The sequence below is a fragment of the Sinocyclocheilus grahami genome, unplaced genomic scaffold (assembly GCF_001515645.1).
Source record: "Sinocyclocheilus grahami isolate Dianchi unplaced genomic scaffold, SAMN03320097.WGS_v1.1 scaffold387.1, whole genome shotgun sequence".
In the NCBI taxonomy this organism is placed as follows: domain Eukaryota; kingdom Metazoa; phylum Chordata; class Actinopteri; order Cypriniformes; family Cyprinidae; genus Sinocyclocheilus; species Sinocyclocheilus grahami.
Window position 1 is genome coordinate 251681 of NW_015505566.1, and position 18109 is coordinate 269789.

An 18109-nucleotide genomic window follows, 5' to 3' on the forward strand; every position below is an offset into this window, starting at 1 on the left:
AAACACAGAGGCAGACGAGTCCTTACAATTTAAAATATTTAATCTTTCTGATTGTTATTGGGGTGGTTGACAAGCACATCACACCACTAATAACAAAAACATTATCAAAAGTATCAAATGTGAAGTGCCTGCACTTCATTTCTATCAATCAATCATAAAATGTACAATTCTACCAAACCATCAACTGTGACTTAGCCTGCATATCAGATATACACACACACACAAACACACAAACACACAAACACACACACACCTGTTACAAGGAATTCAGGATTTCCATTCTAGAAGAATTCTAAATCATGTTCTAAGTCACTTCTTAGAATAAGTGACTTGCTTTGGAAGATTCCTGAATGAACAGTGTGATTATTATATATACCTTCATAATAATTGTGATTGTGATTATTATTATTGTCATTATATGGCTTGTTTATTGATGCATACCTCTGCATTAATGTTCAAGTTATACTGACCTCTTGCTACATTTCCTTTGAGTCATTCAGACCAAGAATACCTAAATTAATGCTGACATGGGACCACTTTACCATATGTGATCTTGAAAGACATTTAACACCAGAAGTACCACTCGCACGTGCTGTCATGAATTCATCAGGTTTCTCTTTTGTTTCATTGTTCTTATGTTAACTTATGACTTTTCTACATTACTCCATGGGTGACGACGTTAAGTTGATCAGAATTCAGTCATCGAATGGCCATTAAGATGCTTTTCAGGTGTCTCACCCAAAGCAGGGTGTAAGCAAGGGGAACACCTTCACCTGAAGTCTGCCCAGATTCATGAACAAGACATAAAGGCTCAGACTGACTCACTACACTGTGCTCACATGCTGAGTTTAACCACAGGTAGAAACCCTGGAGACATTCATCCACCTGCCAAACTCAAGCGACACACACCTGCTGAGACTGAATGTTCTGCAGATGAAAACAGCCCTCAGAAGGTTTCTACAGCTGCTAACATCACAAAGACAATTTTGAGTTAACATCTCAAGGATGAACAATCGTGGCCCATTTGGCTACAATGGGTCACATATAGATGAATTCTCCACACAAAAAAAAGGACTAAGTTTGAAAAGTCAATCAACAATGATAAAGTTCCCTTGAGAGACGCTTGCTGCTGACTTGAGATTTTAAATGCAGCAATATGCTGCCGTGTCAAAATGAATATTTCTAACACAGCAAAATCTGTTCAGTATCTGCATATGACCTCGTGTGATAGAATGATGAATCAGAGGCCGGATTCCGGGATTCACTTCTTAAGAAACGTCGTCAGATAAATCCCAAGACATTCTGTGCAATTCTTGAAAAATTCTCAAATATGTTCTTAAGAAAATATTATTATTTGAAGAAAATGACAGTCTTTATCTGAATAAAGGATGGTTCTTGATGAAGACTCACTGATAAACTCGATTGAAAACACTTCACGGAATCTCTCTAACTAGAGACAAGATAAGAAAATTCTCAAGAAGAATTTTTTTGGGGAATTCAAACTATTCTTCACTTAAGTTAGAAAATAAGAAAAACGCAGGTAAGAAGAATTTTTTTATTAAGAACGTTTTATGAATCCGGCCCCAGGTTCTTTCAAACTTTGCCTGTCTTACAGCATCGTCACATTGTTATTTTAATATTATTTATATAGTCTGAATTAGCTTTTATTCTTAGATTTTCAGTTTTCATTTCAATTTTAGTTTAGGTTTCCTTATTATCTACATTGTTGTTTTTTTTATTAGTTTTCTTTTTCTATTTCTATTTATTTTTATTGCGTTTCCCCCCCTTTTTTTAATACTTCAGCCTATTTTATTTCAGTAAGCTGCCACAGCAACATTTCTCATTTTCATTTAAGGTTTTTTAAGTTTAACGTTTTATTCTAATATTTCAATTTATTTCAGCTTTATTTTATACTGAAACTGATTTTGAATAGTTTCAGTCAATAACTCTGCTTCATCAACACAAAACCAGAAAGCTTTTCCTTTAACTCAGTATACACCGGATATCATTTATCATTAAAGTCACTCTTAAACAAGCAAACAATAACTGCTCTTTATGCAGTCAAGCAGCACATATATTCTGCTACTACTGCCATCTTTGCTAATGTTTAAACAATAACTAGTTATTTTAATTTATTAATATTTCGGTGTAATAGGTTTAACAAAGCAGAATCGAAATCTTTCCAAATGCCCTTTGAACATGTTACATGAGCCTCTTGGTTGGGAATCACTGCTTTACAGAGACGGTTGCATTGCATGCATTGCTGTTACAGCATTCAGCACCGATGTCATTCATAACACTATATTCTCCCTGCCAATGAGAAGAGCCTTCTTACTACTATTTCAGCACACACACAGGCTTATATAACAACCCTCCCTGAGTCATGACAAGAATGAGGGCACGTACCTCAGCAACACCCCTGAGTGAATTACAGTATGTGTGTGTGTGCCATAAAACAACTAACAGTACAAACATTTATCTTAGAATCCATCAATGCAATAAAACATGGGCAGGGATTCTGCTGCGATCTGATAACGTGCAGTCAGATGTGGCTTTATCATGAACATCCACTGAAGATCACAGCAGACACGAGGCCTGTGATCCAGCACTGCAACACAAGCCAGCTGGACACCACACCAAACACCTCAAACCTGCGTTGTTCTTCCCTGCTGACATTCAGCGCAAAGTTCTCAAAAGCTGCAAAAAACAGCTAAGAAAATAATGAAAACATCAGACTACGCAGACTGCAAAAATCATGTCATTAACAATCAGAAACACTTCAAGTGTGACAATCGTACAATGCAATCCTCGAAAGAAAAAAAAAGAATAATAATTATATACATACAAATTTTAGTTCCAAATAGGGTTGTGTTTGATTCTTAGAGGAATGTGGGTTGATAACATTAGGATTATGATCAAAATTCCATTCAAATTTATTTCGTTTTTTTTTTTTGGACAAGGGAATTTATTTAGGGCTTTTGTTTTTTTTTATATATTTTGGGCTATTTTGCTTTCATAACACATCTTCTTTCAAACTAGTGGAAAGAAAACATCTAATATACACAATCACGTATTTGTTTTATTAAACTTGATTGATTTGTGCCAGTAGCACTTACACCAAACTGTCCAGTTTTATTCCTATCTATATTCTGAAAGTGTTCACCGAGGGGTTTGTTCATGTATTATTCACCAGATTTATAACATTTTAATCCTAAAATGTTTTTATTATTATCATGATTATTATTACGGGCTGTTTACAGTATTTTATGTTTTACTGAATGATAAAAAAAAACCCTGTCTGTAAAAAAAAAAACTTTTACTCTAATGTGTCAACAAAATGTGTATTTTTAATTAGATAAAGCCTAATGTGCATATTTATACATCATTTCAGAAATCCTCTAATATAAGGCATTGTATTGCTATTGTGCATGTCCAAAAACATGGTATTAGATGCCCACAAACCATGGTACTGCCATGGTAAAGTGTCAAAAAATGGTATTATGGTATTTCAAAGGTACCACCGTGGCACATGTCAAAAGTCTAAAAAGGCATGATCGTAGAGCATGTAGAAGAAAATATGCTTTGTTAGCACTGAAATCGAGTCTACTCACTCGTTTTCTAGCAGGGTCATGCAGACGACCTCTTTGACCCCCGGGTTGTTGGCCTTCTCGCTGGAGCAGCGCTGCAGGCTCCAGGTGGCCACTCGCACCGCGGGCTTCCCATCGCGTGTGCCCGCCGGAGGCTCCACGCAGGGCCGCACAGAGCAGACGAGCGACGGTCCCCCGAGCGGAGCGTCCGGCTCATCGCTGCCGCCACCGAAGGACGCAGGGCTCGGCTGCGTGAGCCCTCCGTTCGTGTTGGTGGAAGGAGTCCTGGAGCGCTCCACGAACACCTGGAAGCGGATGCGGTCCAGCAGGGACGAGTTGATGCTGGGCACTTTGACCAGGTCCTCGATGCTTCGGAACGGGCCGTGCGCGGAGCGGAACTCCACGATGCTCTTGGCGAGTTTCTCGGTGATGCCGCGGACGCTCACGAGCTGCGGCGGCGTGGCGGTGTTTATGTTGACGCCGGTGCACGGCAGGTGCTCCTGCTCTTTGCGCAGAGACGAGGGCGAGTGGTTAGACGAGCTGCTCTTGCTCGACACGCAGATCTCTAGTTTAACAGCCTCTAGTTTCGTGGCACCGACCCCGCTGACCAGCGCCAGGTCTTCGACTTTCTTGAACCCGCCGATGCATTCCCGGTACTCCACGATGTTCCGAGCCACCCCGCGGTTCACGCCCGGTAGAGTCATGAGCTCCTCCTCGGTGGCGGTGTTGATGTTCAGCCGCTCCTGGTTCACCAGTATGTGGCTGAAGTTGCATGCCGCGCTGAACTTGCGCTTGCCCTGGCAGAAATCCGTGGGGTCCTTGGGAATGGACCGGTGGCACCCGAGATTCCCACCCATGTGTCCCGCTGATTCAGTTTGCGAACTGAGAATGAAACCCGTCCGGACCGCTGCGCACTGGGCGCATAGACTGGTCTTGATATTTCAACTTGATATTTAACGCTAATAATTCATCAACGATGTCTGGTTAAACATGGCACGTTGTAAACAGGTATCCCCGACAGTGTTGTCTCAGTCTCGGACTCTCGGAGCACAGCGAACAGCGTCCATATCAGCGCTCCTCCAGACAGACTGAACTGAAGCGAACTCCAGCGCGGCATCCGACTCGCGGACGTGTCGTTCTTTTGAACCGACTCTTTTTGAATGATTCGATCGAATCAACTCCCTGAGCGTTCCTGAATCACTGGACTCTAGAGCTATCTGTGAGAAAACTGTGAAGGTCGGTGATAGGTTGGAACCATAAACAACATCATATCTGACAGATAAGAATGTAGGATCATTTATTCAGCAAAAAAACACAATTTGCGTCTCAAATAGAGTGATACAGTCAAACTAGAATATTTACTAAACTCAAATGCATACAAATTAATCGAAGACATGGTGATAACAGACGAACATATTAAGTTAAGTGCAAAAAAAATGACGCGCGTGGAATTCAAGGAACTTTTGAGCAACAACTCAAACGAACCGATCCGTTCGAAGGAATCGACTCTCTCAAACGAATCGGATTTCCCAAAGCTCTAATCAAGCGGCGTCCAGTCGACGGGGGCGTGGCCTCCTGTCATTATTGTTGGCCATTGTCTGCGGACTCTCCCAGTATGCCACTTGATAGAAACACAGAGCGAATGTGATTATTTAACATTTTGTGGCCATTTATGGATGCATGCAGTAATAGGAGTGTAACAGTATAAGTTCAACAAATCTGAGCTTAAATGTCTTTCTGGAAGGCTTGTTATGTTTAATGTATGTATTACTGTTTAAAAATTGAAAGAAAGATTTTGTGTGATGGAGCCAACTAGTATTTTTTTGGTGGGAAAGTCATGTTTACAGTTTGTATAGACATAAATACTAATCACACTGGAACTGTTTCTTGTATAAAGAAGCCTGGGCTCAATTATATCCTGAATAGCCTGTGCAAGTGTGACAGGAGAGATGAGGACACCATTTATAACTCTAAACCTTGCGTCACAGTGCGCTTTGAGCTGTTGTCAATTCATAGCCATTATGTAGCATTTGATCTGAACGCCAGATGATTCATCTTGGTTGTGATTGCAGCTAAAAGCAGATCGAATCTGCCTCAAGATTCAACATCGTTTCTTATCAGGGACCTAGCTGTTCAATAAAAATAAAAGAGTAAAGTAAAGCTATACAAAGTCCAAACTAATCTTGCAATAATCTTAAACATTTATGACTACAATTCTTTGTGCTATAAAGTAATAGCTATGGACTATTTTGCATGCAGACCACAAGTTGCCTAATATGTTTAAATGTTCCCAGCTAAACTATTTCTGGAACGAGGTGTGCTGGTGGATTGACTGGCATTGTGTTCACATATCTGGCATGTTGACTAGTTCAGGTAATGTGGCAACGATCCAGCACCAATTCCTCACAACTAGACGTGTATAAGAGGCCTAACAAGTCCCATATGCATCACACCAGATTAGCTACAAACTTTAATCGATATCTCAGCTCAGAGTTTTCATGTGACGGCACACCCGTACAGGAACGCCCACATGGAGGGCAAAACAAGGCTTTCCTCCACTGACCCCCAGTTATTTTTATGAGGTTTGCATTAAGTAATGTAGAAAGACTGATATTTAAAGGCCAAATTCAGTACACGCCTTATTGATGATGCATACTTTGTACAGGCAAGCAGATGAACCCAGATTATAAACACAATGTGCAAAGTTTAATATTAAGTGTTTTCCCATTATAAAGAAGACACTTAACCATTAAAGGGGTCATATGATGTTGCTAAAAAGAACATTATTTTGTGTATTTGGTGTAATTAAATGTGTTTATGCGGTTTAATACGGTGGCAGAGAAGTGCAAAGCAAATCACAATTCTGAAAACAAAATAACAAATTACAAACGCAAATGCAAGTCTAAAAAACAAAATAACAATTCAGAAAGCACAACAACAATTCAGAAAACATTATAACAAGTACGAAGCGGATATCGTCCAAAGTTCGGCAAAAGGCGGTATCGAACCCGGATCGATCGTATCAAAAAGCCAACGACTAGCGCTTATCCATCTGCGCCACTGGAGCTGATAATTTACAGCCACTTTTAACTAAATGTAAATATACACTCCATATTTTTTTATTCCATAGTAAGTGCAATTCATACAATACATTTAAACTGAGCTACTTTAATACCATCTCTGAACTTTCTACCACGACTCTGCTGTTCTTCGGCTGGTTCTTCCTGTATACCTTGATTGACAGATGTCTCGTCCAGTCAGCGGTGAGTAATCCCGCAACCACATGTGACGACCCCGGGCTGGACTCCGCTTCGTCCACCGTGAAAGCTGATGCGGCGATCCACAGCGCAAAGTTGTATTTCCTCAGCGACCAGCACAGATCAGCTCCAGGCATGACGAAGCGGATATCGTCCTCTTTTGGAAGACCAAACAAAGTAGTTTCGCTTTCACAACGAAGCACACAGTGCCTTCACGACATGACGGCGGCAACAACAATACTACAGCGAAAATAAAAGTTACGCCTTCTTTCTTTGCGTGAACATTTGGGCGGCGTTATGCAAATCTTCCCACATCGTGAGGTAGATATGTGGGGGCGTGTTAGAACGAGTCGTTTTAGGTAGGCGTGGCTGACTCTTAACTTTTATAAAGAATATCTCTTTGGATTGGAGACTTTAGTCTTTGCAACTTTACAGATCTTCTTTATGCACCAAGAGCTTGTAACACTCCAAAGAGAAAGGAAAAATCGAAATCGCATCATATTCCAGGCGCATTTGCTTGCCTGCATACAGCATGCATCATCAATAAGGTGTTTAATTTATTTTTTGTTAAAAAATCTAATAACATAAAAACTTTGGACATTTTTCATACTTGGTTTATAATTTATGTCTGTCACTAAAGTTAAAATCTAGACATTTAACTTTTGTTTCCCCACTCTGAATTTGATCATTTAATATCAATATTTTAAAGGCACTTTAAGTGTTTTCACATTAAACGTTTTAATGTCCCACTGTTTTTAGTGATTGAAATATTGCGGCGGGTGCTTTATACGGATTGCTAATGGCCAAAACTTGCATTGCATTCACATATCTTTGTTTTATTCTTTTGAGAGGTGATCTAAATATTTTTGGAGTGGAACAGATAGAAAATTGACGGGCTTGTGCTGCAGTTCTGTGGATGTTTGGCCAGCCGGGTCTTCCAGCGAGTCACGTGATTGAAAACTATGAATAAACAAGAAGTTAATATGGAGTAACTTATATTTGAAAAACAATACTGCCTGTCCCTGTTTTTGCTCCATCAATGAAAATACAGTAGTCAAAAATGAAGCAGTAATTCAACTGTCACGCATCTCTGAGCAACACTTTGGCTGAATCCGAATGTGCATGCATTTAGCCTATGCAAAAACAGTACGTGAAAACATTAGAATGTCTGAATTCATAGTATTCATAAAAACAGGCAAACGGTAAATGAAACCTGGATGAATCAGTATTTTTGAACAAATAGGTTTAGCGAAAAAGATTCAGTGATTCACTTCAATGACTCTTAGTTGAATTATAGACTCTGAAATTATAGTTATCAGAATATTTTGAATTAGAATTTTTAGAAGGTTAAAAAGAGATGCTCAACCAACTGAAGAGGAGGTACAACCAAAAATCTAAAGTTCATCTGAAGAACAGGTGCAACACTCACTCTAGCAGGAAATTAGCTATTCTAATTCTAGCAGATTTTTTAAAAATAATTAAAATATATATATATATATATATATATATATTCCACATTCTTTTTTTAATATATCCATTCCATATAGTTTTTATTTTAAGTTTTATGTTTATTTAGTTTTAGCTTAAGCTGAGAAAATGAGAAATGATGCCTTGTCAACTATAGCTGAAATAAAATAAGTTTTGTTTTATTTATTTTTTATTTCATTTCATGCAGTGAATTCTATCTCTGCATGTGCTGCAAGTTTACAGTATTTCAGCAGAATAAAAGCTTGAGGGTTTGAAATGTCAAGGGTTTGAATGTTTTAAAGTGAACAATTTAAGACATAAATACAAGTAACTTGTAGTGTAAAATAAAACCTTTATTATAATTAAATATTCTTTTTTTAATTTGTGCAGTACAATTGTAATCATTGTACAACAGTAATATATTTGTTTTTATTTTTGTAAGTACATTACAAATAGTTACAGTAATAAAGCATAACATAACAATAATAAAGCATTGTGAACCCTTGTCACAATTATCCGCCGTATTAGTTTGTGTCGACAGCAAATGTTTGCCAACTAAATCCTCGTTGTAGACTTCCAAGTGTACTTGAGGATCTGAGTGCTGTGTGGCTAAAAGAAGTTCTCAAAAGAAACTCTCAGTGCGGCCCGAGACAGCACACTATCATCTGAGTTCACTGGGTTCAGGAACGAGTGAAATGAATGTAACTAGGTGATGTAATTATATTTCTTGGTAACAAAGGGAGCGTATCCATGGCGAGAGACCACAGGTGGTGCAACCTAATTTAGACAGACACAAATACGACCTCACTGATCCAGAGTTTTGGACATCGGCATGAATCATATTATATAGGATGGAGTTAATATGCAAATACTGACTTCATGCTACGGTCATGTATAAGTGGATCAGATGAATTGGCTGATGAATCTACAGGTTTGTCTGCGAGCCGGCCGTGTTGCCCCGAGTCTGATGGGAATGAGGTCACCATGCAGCAGGACATTAGGATTGGCTCAATCAGATGTCGCGGTAAGGCCTTGTGTTTGGCAGGACGTGTTCAGCTCTGGCATCAAATCCAAGAGCATTGTGTTGGTTACATAAGAGTGTCCTCTGATCGGCCAGAGTGTTGAGGGACCCTATTAACAACCTCTCACACAGTACAGCCTCCAGCCGACACGGACCCCAACCTAATCAGACACGAAGCTGAACTTACCACATGCCCTGTGTGCAAGAGGCAAGCATTAGTGACTAAATGATACTGTTTGCATCGATGTAGCTGTTTAAAATGCAAGTTACGGTGGGTCATTCTCAGGACATGGTGCCATTTTTCTCCATGACCTAAAACCACTGCAGGTTACATTGCATTCAAGGTGCGCATTTTATCAGTGCATGCATTGCCTGGGATTCAAACCCACGACCTTTGGCACTGTTAGCGGTATTATGTAGTTTTACAGAAACACATATTTACTTGACTTTGCGTGTTCTGGACATTTGATTTTCTAGTTGTTTGTTGAAACGGTTTTTCATTTTGTTTTAGAAAGAGAAATTGAGAAACATAAAAATGGCCATTTCGTCTTGTTTGAGCAACCCTCATGACCAGAACATAAACAGACCTATGATTTCATTACTTGATGTACAAAAACAAAACACAAACCAAACCAGTAATATTACCTTTATGGGCAAATATGACCCAGCACTACATTATAATTTAACATGATGTGATGTAACCCCAGTGCTCTTGTTTGCAGGGCTGGTCATTTGAAAGGATCTTTTTCTGTATTGATTTACTGTGTCAGTATCCATCTGTGAACCTTCGGCACACTGACTTTTCTTTTAAATCTTTACCACACGTCTCCAGAGAGCACCTATTCCAGCCTGGGCTTCCTATGATGTTAAAAATGAGAGTCAGCGCTGATTGGCTGAAACAGCATGTATCTTGATGATCAAGGATAACAGTGGGCCAATCGCAGGATCAAGATGAGTCACATCACCTGATGAGCGAGTCCTCCCGCTGATTACTGCAAGACCCCATTAGTTCAAAGGTCTCCATTTGTTTGAGAGTTACACTTAAAATGGGGATAGAGCCAGAGGTTACGTGATAAAAAGACCAAACACACACAAATGTCATGCACTGGTGCAGCACATCTCCCAGCACTGAGCCCTCGAGATGTGCTGTCAAGCCTGATGAGATCCCATGACTGAAATTAAACCATTTCTGGATGAAAGAACTAGTACTCGGTTCAATACGAGACAAACTCTACACTAGATACGCGGATAAACAGAGAATTCAGACTCATCCCTCAGTTTATATAAACAAACAAAACATCGATGTGACTAGATTTAAAAACAAAAATGCAAAAACAAGCTGTAATAGTGTATATTAACATTTACTTCAGTGCATTGTCCAGCCCTATACGTCCATTTATGTTCGTGCATTAACATTAACTGAACAGCAGTACGCCGCCGATGCTGTCCATAACGCTGCACTTGTATTGAAGCTGGAACAGCACTTTAAGTACCTCTAGGCCAGTAGCAATTATTCAGAAAGTGACAGCAGTGAAATGCAAAAAAACTTGGAAAGCAAAGCAACAAGTGAATTAGACAAATCTACTTTGCAAGATTGGTGGTTGCTTAAAAAAAAACACTTCATAGGACAAATTGTATATATATACAGTGGGTACGGAAAGTATTCAGACCCCCTTAAATTTTTCACTCTTTGTTATATTGCAGCCATTTGCTAAAATCATTTAAGTTCATTTTTTTTCCTCATTAATGTACACACAGCACCCCATATTGACAGAAAAACACAGAATTGTTGACATTTTTGCAGATTTATTAAAAAAGAAAAACTGAAATATCACATGGTCCTAAATATTCAGACCCTTTGCTGTGACACTCAAATATTTAACTCAGGTGCTGTCCATTTCTTCCGATCATCCTTGAGATGGTTCTACGAGGGAAAGATGAATGCGGCCAAGTACAGGGATATCCTGGACGAAAACCTTCTCCAGAGTGCTTAGGACCTCAGACTGGGCTGAAGGTTTACCTTCCAACAAGACAATGACCCTAAGCACACAGCTAAAATAATGAAGGAGTGGCTTCACAACAACTCTGTGACTGTTCTTGAATGGCCCAGCCAGAGCCCTGACTTAAACCTAATTGAGCATCTCTGGAGAGACCTAAGAATGGCTGTCCACCAACGTTTACCATCCGACCTGACAGAACTGGAGAGGATCTGTAAGGAGGAATGGCAGCGGATCCCCAAATCCAGGTGTGAAAAACTTGTTGCCTCTTTCCCAAAAAGACTCATGGCTGTATTAGATCAAAAGGGTGCTTCTACTAAATACTGAGCAAAGGGTCTGAATACTTAGGACCATGTGATATTTCAGTTTTTCTTTTTTAATAAATCTGCAAAAATGTCAACAATTCTGTGTTTTTCTGTCAATATGGGGTGCTGTGTGTACATTAATGAGGAAAAAAAATGAACTTAAATGATTTTAGCAAATGGCTGCAATATAACAAAGAGTGAAAAATTTAAGGGGTCTGAATACTTTCCGTACCCACTGTATATATATAGATAGATAGATAGATAGATAGATAGATGGATAGATAGATGGATAGATAGATGGATAGCGTTTGCTGAAACAACAAACAAAAAACACACTTCAAAGGAGAATCTGTATAAATGTTTTTATAAGTTTGTTTTGTTTTTAGCAAAATATTTTTATTAAAATTCTCCTTTTAAGATTTTTTAGCAATCACCAAAAAAAAATAAAAATGAGTGCTGTCAAACGATTAATCTCATCCAAAATAAAAGTTTTTGTTTACATAATATATGTACTGTATGTGTATTGTGTATATTTATTATGTATATATAAATACACAAACATACAGCATATATTTTGAAAATATTTACATGTATATACATTTATATTATTATTATATAAATATATTTAATATATAAACACAATATATACACAATTTTTCTTAAATATATACATGCACGTGTTTGTATTTATATATATATTTACATAATAAATATACACAGTATACACACATATATTATGTATATATAAACACATTCATGCATATATTTAAGAAAAATGTCTAAAAATAAAACACACTTCATGGGAGAATTTGTATAAACATTTTTTAGATTAGTGGCTGCTGAAAATAAAACCGACAAAACACAAAACAAACCCCAACACGCTTCAAAAGTAGTTTGTATATACAAATATTTTAAATTGAGAGTCCACAGACTGGTTTAAAACATCTCTCCAAAAGTCTAATATTTAACAGTCAAAAAAAAAAAAATATTTTAAATAGTAATAATATTTCACAATATTAACAATAAAAAGTGTGACGCAATGCATTCTGGGCTTTCCTTATGCATAAAGGATGCATGCAATTCTGCCTTAGACAGCTCACTAGGTTTAGCAGCAGAGCTCTGGTGTGTCCTTGTAAACGAGTGCGTACCTGGAAGCGTCCAGCTTCTGCTGCTCCAGCATGCGTTGTTGGGCCTCCCAGCTGACCTTCTCCTCCTCTAACTGACGTCTCTTCTCCTCCAGCTCCTTATGCTGGGCCTCCAGGTTCTTCTTCATCTGTTCATGACGCCGCTGCAGCTGAACAGACGAAACCACACCAGCAGAGGGAACTCAGACTCCATAACATAACAATCATTTCCGAAGAGTACACAGCAGAAACTGTCTTCAACAATGAATTGTTGGTGATTGCTGGTGGTACCTCTGCCTCAGAGTCTTTGAGTTTCTGGATCTTCTCCTTGACCTTCATCTCAAACACCTGCTCCATCTCCATCTCCATCTTCTTCATCTTCGTCACATGTTCTCTCCTCTCCTCCTCCATCTGTGCCAGTGGGCTCCTGTTCACATCCACACACACGAGCAGAAGCATCGCACGGGCAGATGCACAGCACGCATTCATTAGACGGTTTACTCAAAGAGCCTGATTGAGTTTTAGAGATAAATAGACCCGTGATGCAGGAGCAGTAGGGAAGAGAGGACCCTGCTGGGAAGACTTTAGGACCCAGTGTGCTGAGGTTGAGTTAGTAAGCTGCAGCTGTGTTAGTGTGCAGCCGTTTATCAAACACTCACAGCAAATTAACCATCCAAAAATCACATACACACAACTAGTCAAGACTATATACAGATAATCTGGAGCTGGATTATGGAGGACTGAAGGCCTGTACACACAGAGTCTAATGAGAATATACAGTATGGAGCAAAAGTTTGCAGAAACAAAAAAATGTATGCAAATTATCATTACTCTCTGAAAAACAGTTACACACCTGGATGAAAGTAAAAATGCATGTTTTTCCATGCTTCAATTAAAAAAATACAAACTGAAACAAATAAAACAAACAAACAAAACCCAAATCACAGTCCACAAAAAGCAAACAACATAAAACTGAACAAAAATGAAAGCAAAAATGACCTACTCAATGAAAACAAACAAACCAAACAGATCCCGTGTTGCTTTTCATGAAGCTAAATTTGAGTTCAGTTTGAGCAAACTGTTTATTTGTTTTAATAAGACTGGTTTTTAGAAGTGTTCGTTGCCAAAATTGCCCAGCTTTTGCGGCTGCTAATTATTTTTTACATTTATATTAATTTGATTTATTATATCCTTAATTCATTAGCATTTAGCATTTTAACAATTCATTTTCAACTTTTAATTTATATTACTTTAAATAAAAGCTGTAGAATATATGAAGCTTTTAAAAATGGCTAAACTTGCATGTTTTTCTTTTAAGCTCTTTGTGAACCTACATAAAATATTACTTAAATTTAGTTAATACACTTGCATTAATGTAATCATATTTTCTTGCAGTTGTCTTCTCAAACTTTTGTGACCGCAGCAGCGGTGGTTCTTTCTGCCTTGAAAATGCGTTTAAATTCATGATGTTTTTCAGAACGATCTCTTAATCTTCAGCAGAGAAGTGAATCGTGTCAACGCAAGAAATCAATCACTGACGCGCTCCACAGTTAATCCCAAACTCTGAATCAAACCCTGAGTCGACAGGGAACGCTTATAGCAAGTGATTTCAACACGCTGAGCCTGATCTCATTAGGTTGGATTTGTTTGAACCCTAAAACTCCAGTTAAAAAAACAAACAACAACAAAACAAAGAGAAAAAAATTAACACACACACACACACACACACAAAATTACCTGCTGTGCAAAAAAAAAAAAGTTATATATATATATAAAAAAAAAAAAATCCCAAAACAAACTAACATACTCATTGGGAAAAAAATATATAATATAAAAAATAAATAAATAAAAAACAATAATAAGAATAAAAAAAATAACCCCCAAAACAAACTAACACTCATTTAGTAAAAAAATAATAATATAAAAAAATAAATAAAATAAAATAAAAAACATCCCAAAAACAAACTAACAGTCATTTGGTAAAAAAAAAATAATATAAAAAAATAAATAAAATCAAATAAAAATAACCCCCAAAACAAACTAACAGTCATTTGGTAAAAAAAACAAAAATTATAATATAAATAAATAAAATAAAATAAATGAATCCCCAAAACAAACTAACATACTCATTTGTTAAAAAAAAATAATATAAAAAAATTAATCAAATCAAATCAAATCAAAATAATCCCAAAAACAAGCTAACATACTCATTTGGTAAAAAAAAAGAAAAAAAAGAAAGAAAATAAATAAATAAATAAATAATAATAAAAATAAAAATATAATCCCAAAAACAAGCTAACATACTCATTTGGTAAAAAAAGAAAGAAAGAAAATAAATAAATAAATAATAATAATAATACAAAAAAATAATCCCAAAAACAAGCTAACATACTCATTTGGTTTAAAAAAAAAAAAAAGTTGTGTGAAAGTGTTTATAAAGACACTTTATTTCAAAATTATGCAAATATTGGTGTGTACAGGCCTTTACTCCTGTCAGGCAGTTTCCAAAATAGTTTACCGTGAACATGTCCTGAGTTGCCTAGCTTCTTAACAAACACTTTTAATTTACTTTCAAGTCTTCCAGCTGACAGGAATCAGGATAAGCGTCCTTAAATTGGCTAAAGGAGGACACACGTGCTACAGAAGAGCAGTTTGACAATGTCCCTAACACAAAGCTGGAACTGCAGCTACACACACTAGTGAACATTGAGCAGGACGCCCGACTCCGAACGTGAACAGACGAGGAGAAAGAGGGAAAAACAGAGAGCAGAGGAGAGGACGAGACAAACGTGAACTTGTGCACGACACTTACATGCCATCAACTGTGTCAGATCTAAAATCAGAAAACACAAACACTTAGCATGCTCACACTGCATCGTGTGTTAGAAAAAACAACAACGTTAGCAGCTGAATCATGAACTTTTGGCCGCTCTTATGCTTTGGTTAGGATGGGGGCTCTTGAGGGTGGATGTGAATGGCTGTTAGCGAGCGTTTGGATTATATTTGAGGGTTAGTGACAGGTCTGTCCTGAGCGTGAACCGCTGTGGCTGTTAGGACGCCTGGATGTGTCGACTGGTTCAGTACCACTGCGTTGACTTATTATCAGCATTATTAGCATGTGTCAGTCTAGCTCTGGGGTCCAGGTTTAGACGTCTTTACACACTGATCCATTATAGTGATCAGATATGGTGATCAGAAAATCGTAGCAATCATGCTTGTGTACACTTATTGAAGTATGGCTTAAAATAGACTCTCGAGCTTGTATTAGTGAAAACACTCACTTTGTGAGTTGGCCTTTGTTTTTGTTGTTGTCGACGCCGTTGTAAGTGACCGCGGCCAGTTTCCTACTGCGATAGTTCTCGTAATGGACGTTGTTGGTCACGTCCTTCAGGTCCTGCATGTGAGTTCTGTGATTGAGGAGAACAAATAAATGACAGATTTATATCACGGCATGTACAACTCTGTCTTATATAATCAGAAATGTTTCTTGAGCAGCAAATCAGCATGTTATACTGATTTCTGAAGGATCTTGTGACACTGAGGACTGGAGTAATGATGCTGAAAATTCAGCTTTGATCACAGAAATAAATTACATTTGACTAAACATTCACATAGGAAACAGTTATTTTAAATTATAATAGTATTTCACAATATTACTGCTTTTACTGTACTTTTAATCAAACTAAACACAAACCAAACGAAGCTAAACTAAAAAACTATTTAAAACAAAAATAACCTACTAGTTGAAAACAAAATCAAGTGATTTTGAAAAAACAACAACAACAACAACAACAATAAAAAAACAAAAAAAAACAAACCCAAATTAAACTAAGCTAAACAAAATAATCATGACAAAAAAACTAAAATTAAGCCAAGCTAAACACAAATTTAAACGAAAATAACCTACTCGTTGAAAGAAAGAAAAAAAGTAAACCAAACAAGCTGCTTTGCTAGCTGAAGCTCTGACAATATATGACAGGGTCCCGAGGAACAAACTGGCTTTCATCATTACTCTGCTACTGTAATGTATAAACTGACCAGCAGGTGGCACCTGATCTGGCACTGCCTTGTGTCTCCTGTTGTGTGTGCTTCACTTATCCTCTCCCTCCTTCTCAACCACATGCCATCTGTGTGCTTACATGCTGCTGAAAGCATCTCAGGCATTCAAAACTCACCCTCTTAAAACACAGATAACCACTGGATCCAAATACAGTCATCAAACCACAGCCTTTCTGATCACATCTGCTTTATCAATCTGTCTAGAGCTGACAAACTCTGAGCTCAGGCACAATAAGCCTGCTCTCAGTGCGGCTCGCTCCAGAGGATCTGGCTTAGCGACTCTGGTGTTATCAAAGGTCTAGAAAGAAGGGGAAGTTCATGCAGGCATCAGCTCCAGCCAAACCGCTCCGGTGAGCGAGCAGAATCGTGACGAATCAAATCAGCATCTGATCTTCTGCTCGAATCGCATGAGCTCTGAAATATCTCTGGACCTTCATCTTCAAAGCTTCATTGACGACTCATATTGGATACTGTATGTTCACGGCGTATCATGTGACCGGCTCTACAGGAGCTCTCGATCAAACGTCTAAAGACACACACATTTCCTGTTTGCAGATCTGTAGGCTTTCACTTACTGCACACCTTAGGGTGTTGATCACATGACCCTAAACACACTATGAGGACAATCACTTCATTATGCCTTTCATTTATAAGATGTCACTTGTTTCTTCTTTCATTTCTGTAAGAGGCCTTTATTTTATTTAATAGCTACAGTGTTGTTTTCATTAACTACAACTATTAAAAACACTTTTGCTAATTAAAATAAAGAAATATATGGGGGAAAAAATGAGATGAAAGTTTTCTGGAATGCTGCCTTGGCAAGTAAATGAAATAAGCTGAAGCCGAAGTGATTACTAAATGAACTAAAACGGAAAAAAAATTAAAAATGACAAAAGCAAAACAAAATTACTCAAAACTACAATAAAATTAAAATGAACTAAAAATATGAAATAAAAGCTAACTAAAAAAAAATAAAAAAATAAACAATGCTAAAATAACACTGGCTTGTACCTCAGTTCAGAATTGAAAATGCTGCATTTCTTTATTACATCAAAAACATGGCATAATTTATCAGCAGAAAAGTCATTTCTGACACTAGTAAAGTGATTATTTTATTGCTAATACTTGCTTTTTATTGTATTCTAATTGGTCTGTTGTGTGCTAAACTTAATTGGCAATTAATTAAATCAGACATTACCAAACTACCAAGTCAGCTGAACCCCTCTGACCTAAAATATTGAAGTTAATATTTCTGTTAAATAATAGTTTTCTCTTTACCTGTATGTCATGTG

The 18109-nt window shown here is 37.6% G+C and overlaps 1 protein-coding gene and 1 pseudogene across 1 annotated transcript in view; both read right to left on the bottom strand.

Annotated features, from left to right (window-relative positions):
* The window catches only part of LOC107550089 (endonuclease/exonuclease/phosphatase family domain-containing protein 1), a gene marked incomplete at its 3' end in the record, with an annotated part of 32536 nt that extends 27847 nt beyond the window's left edge, over positions 1 to 4689 (bottom strand). Inside the window, exon 1 of the mRNA XM_016231316.1 lies at positions 3612 to 4689. Within this exon, the coding sequence (XP_016086802.1) occupies positions 3612 to 4444 (833 nt within the window). The remainder of the gene's footprint in view (positions 1 to 3611) is intronic.
* Positions 4690 to 12724: 8035 nt separating this feature from the next.
* LOC107550090 (septin-7-like) overlaps positions 12725 to 18109 on the bottom strand; it is a 46894-nt pseudogene continuing 41509 nt past the window's right edge.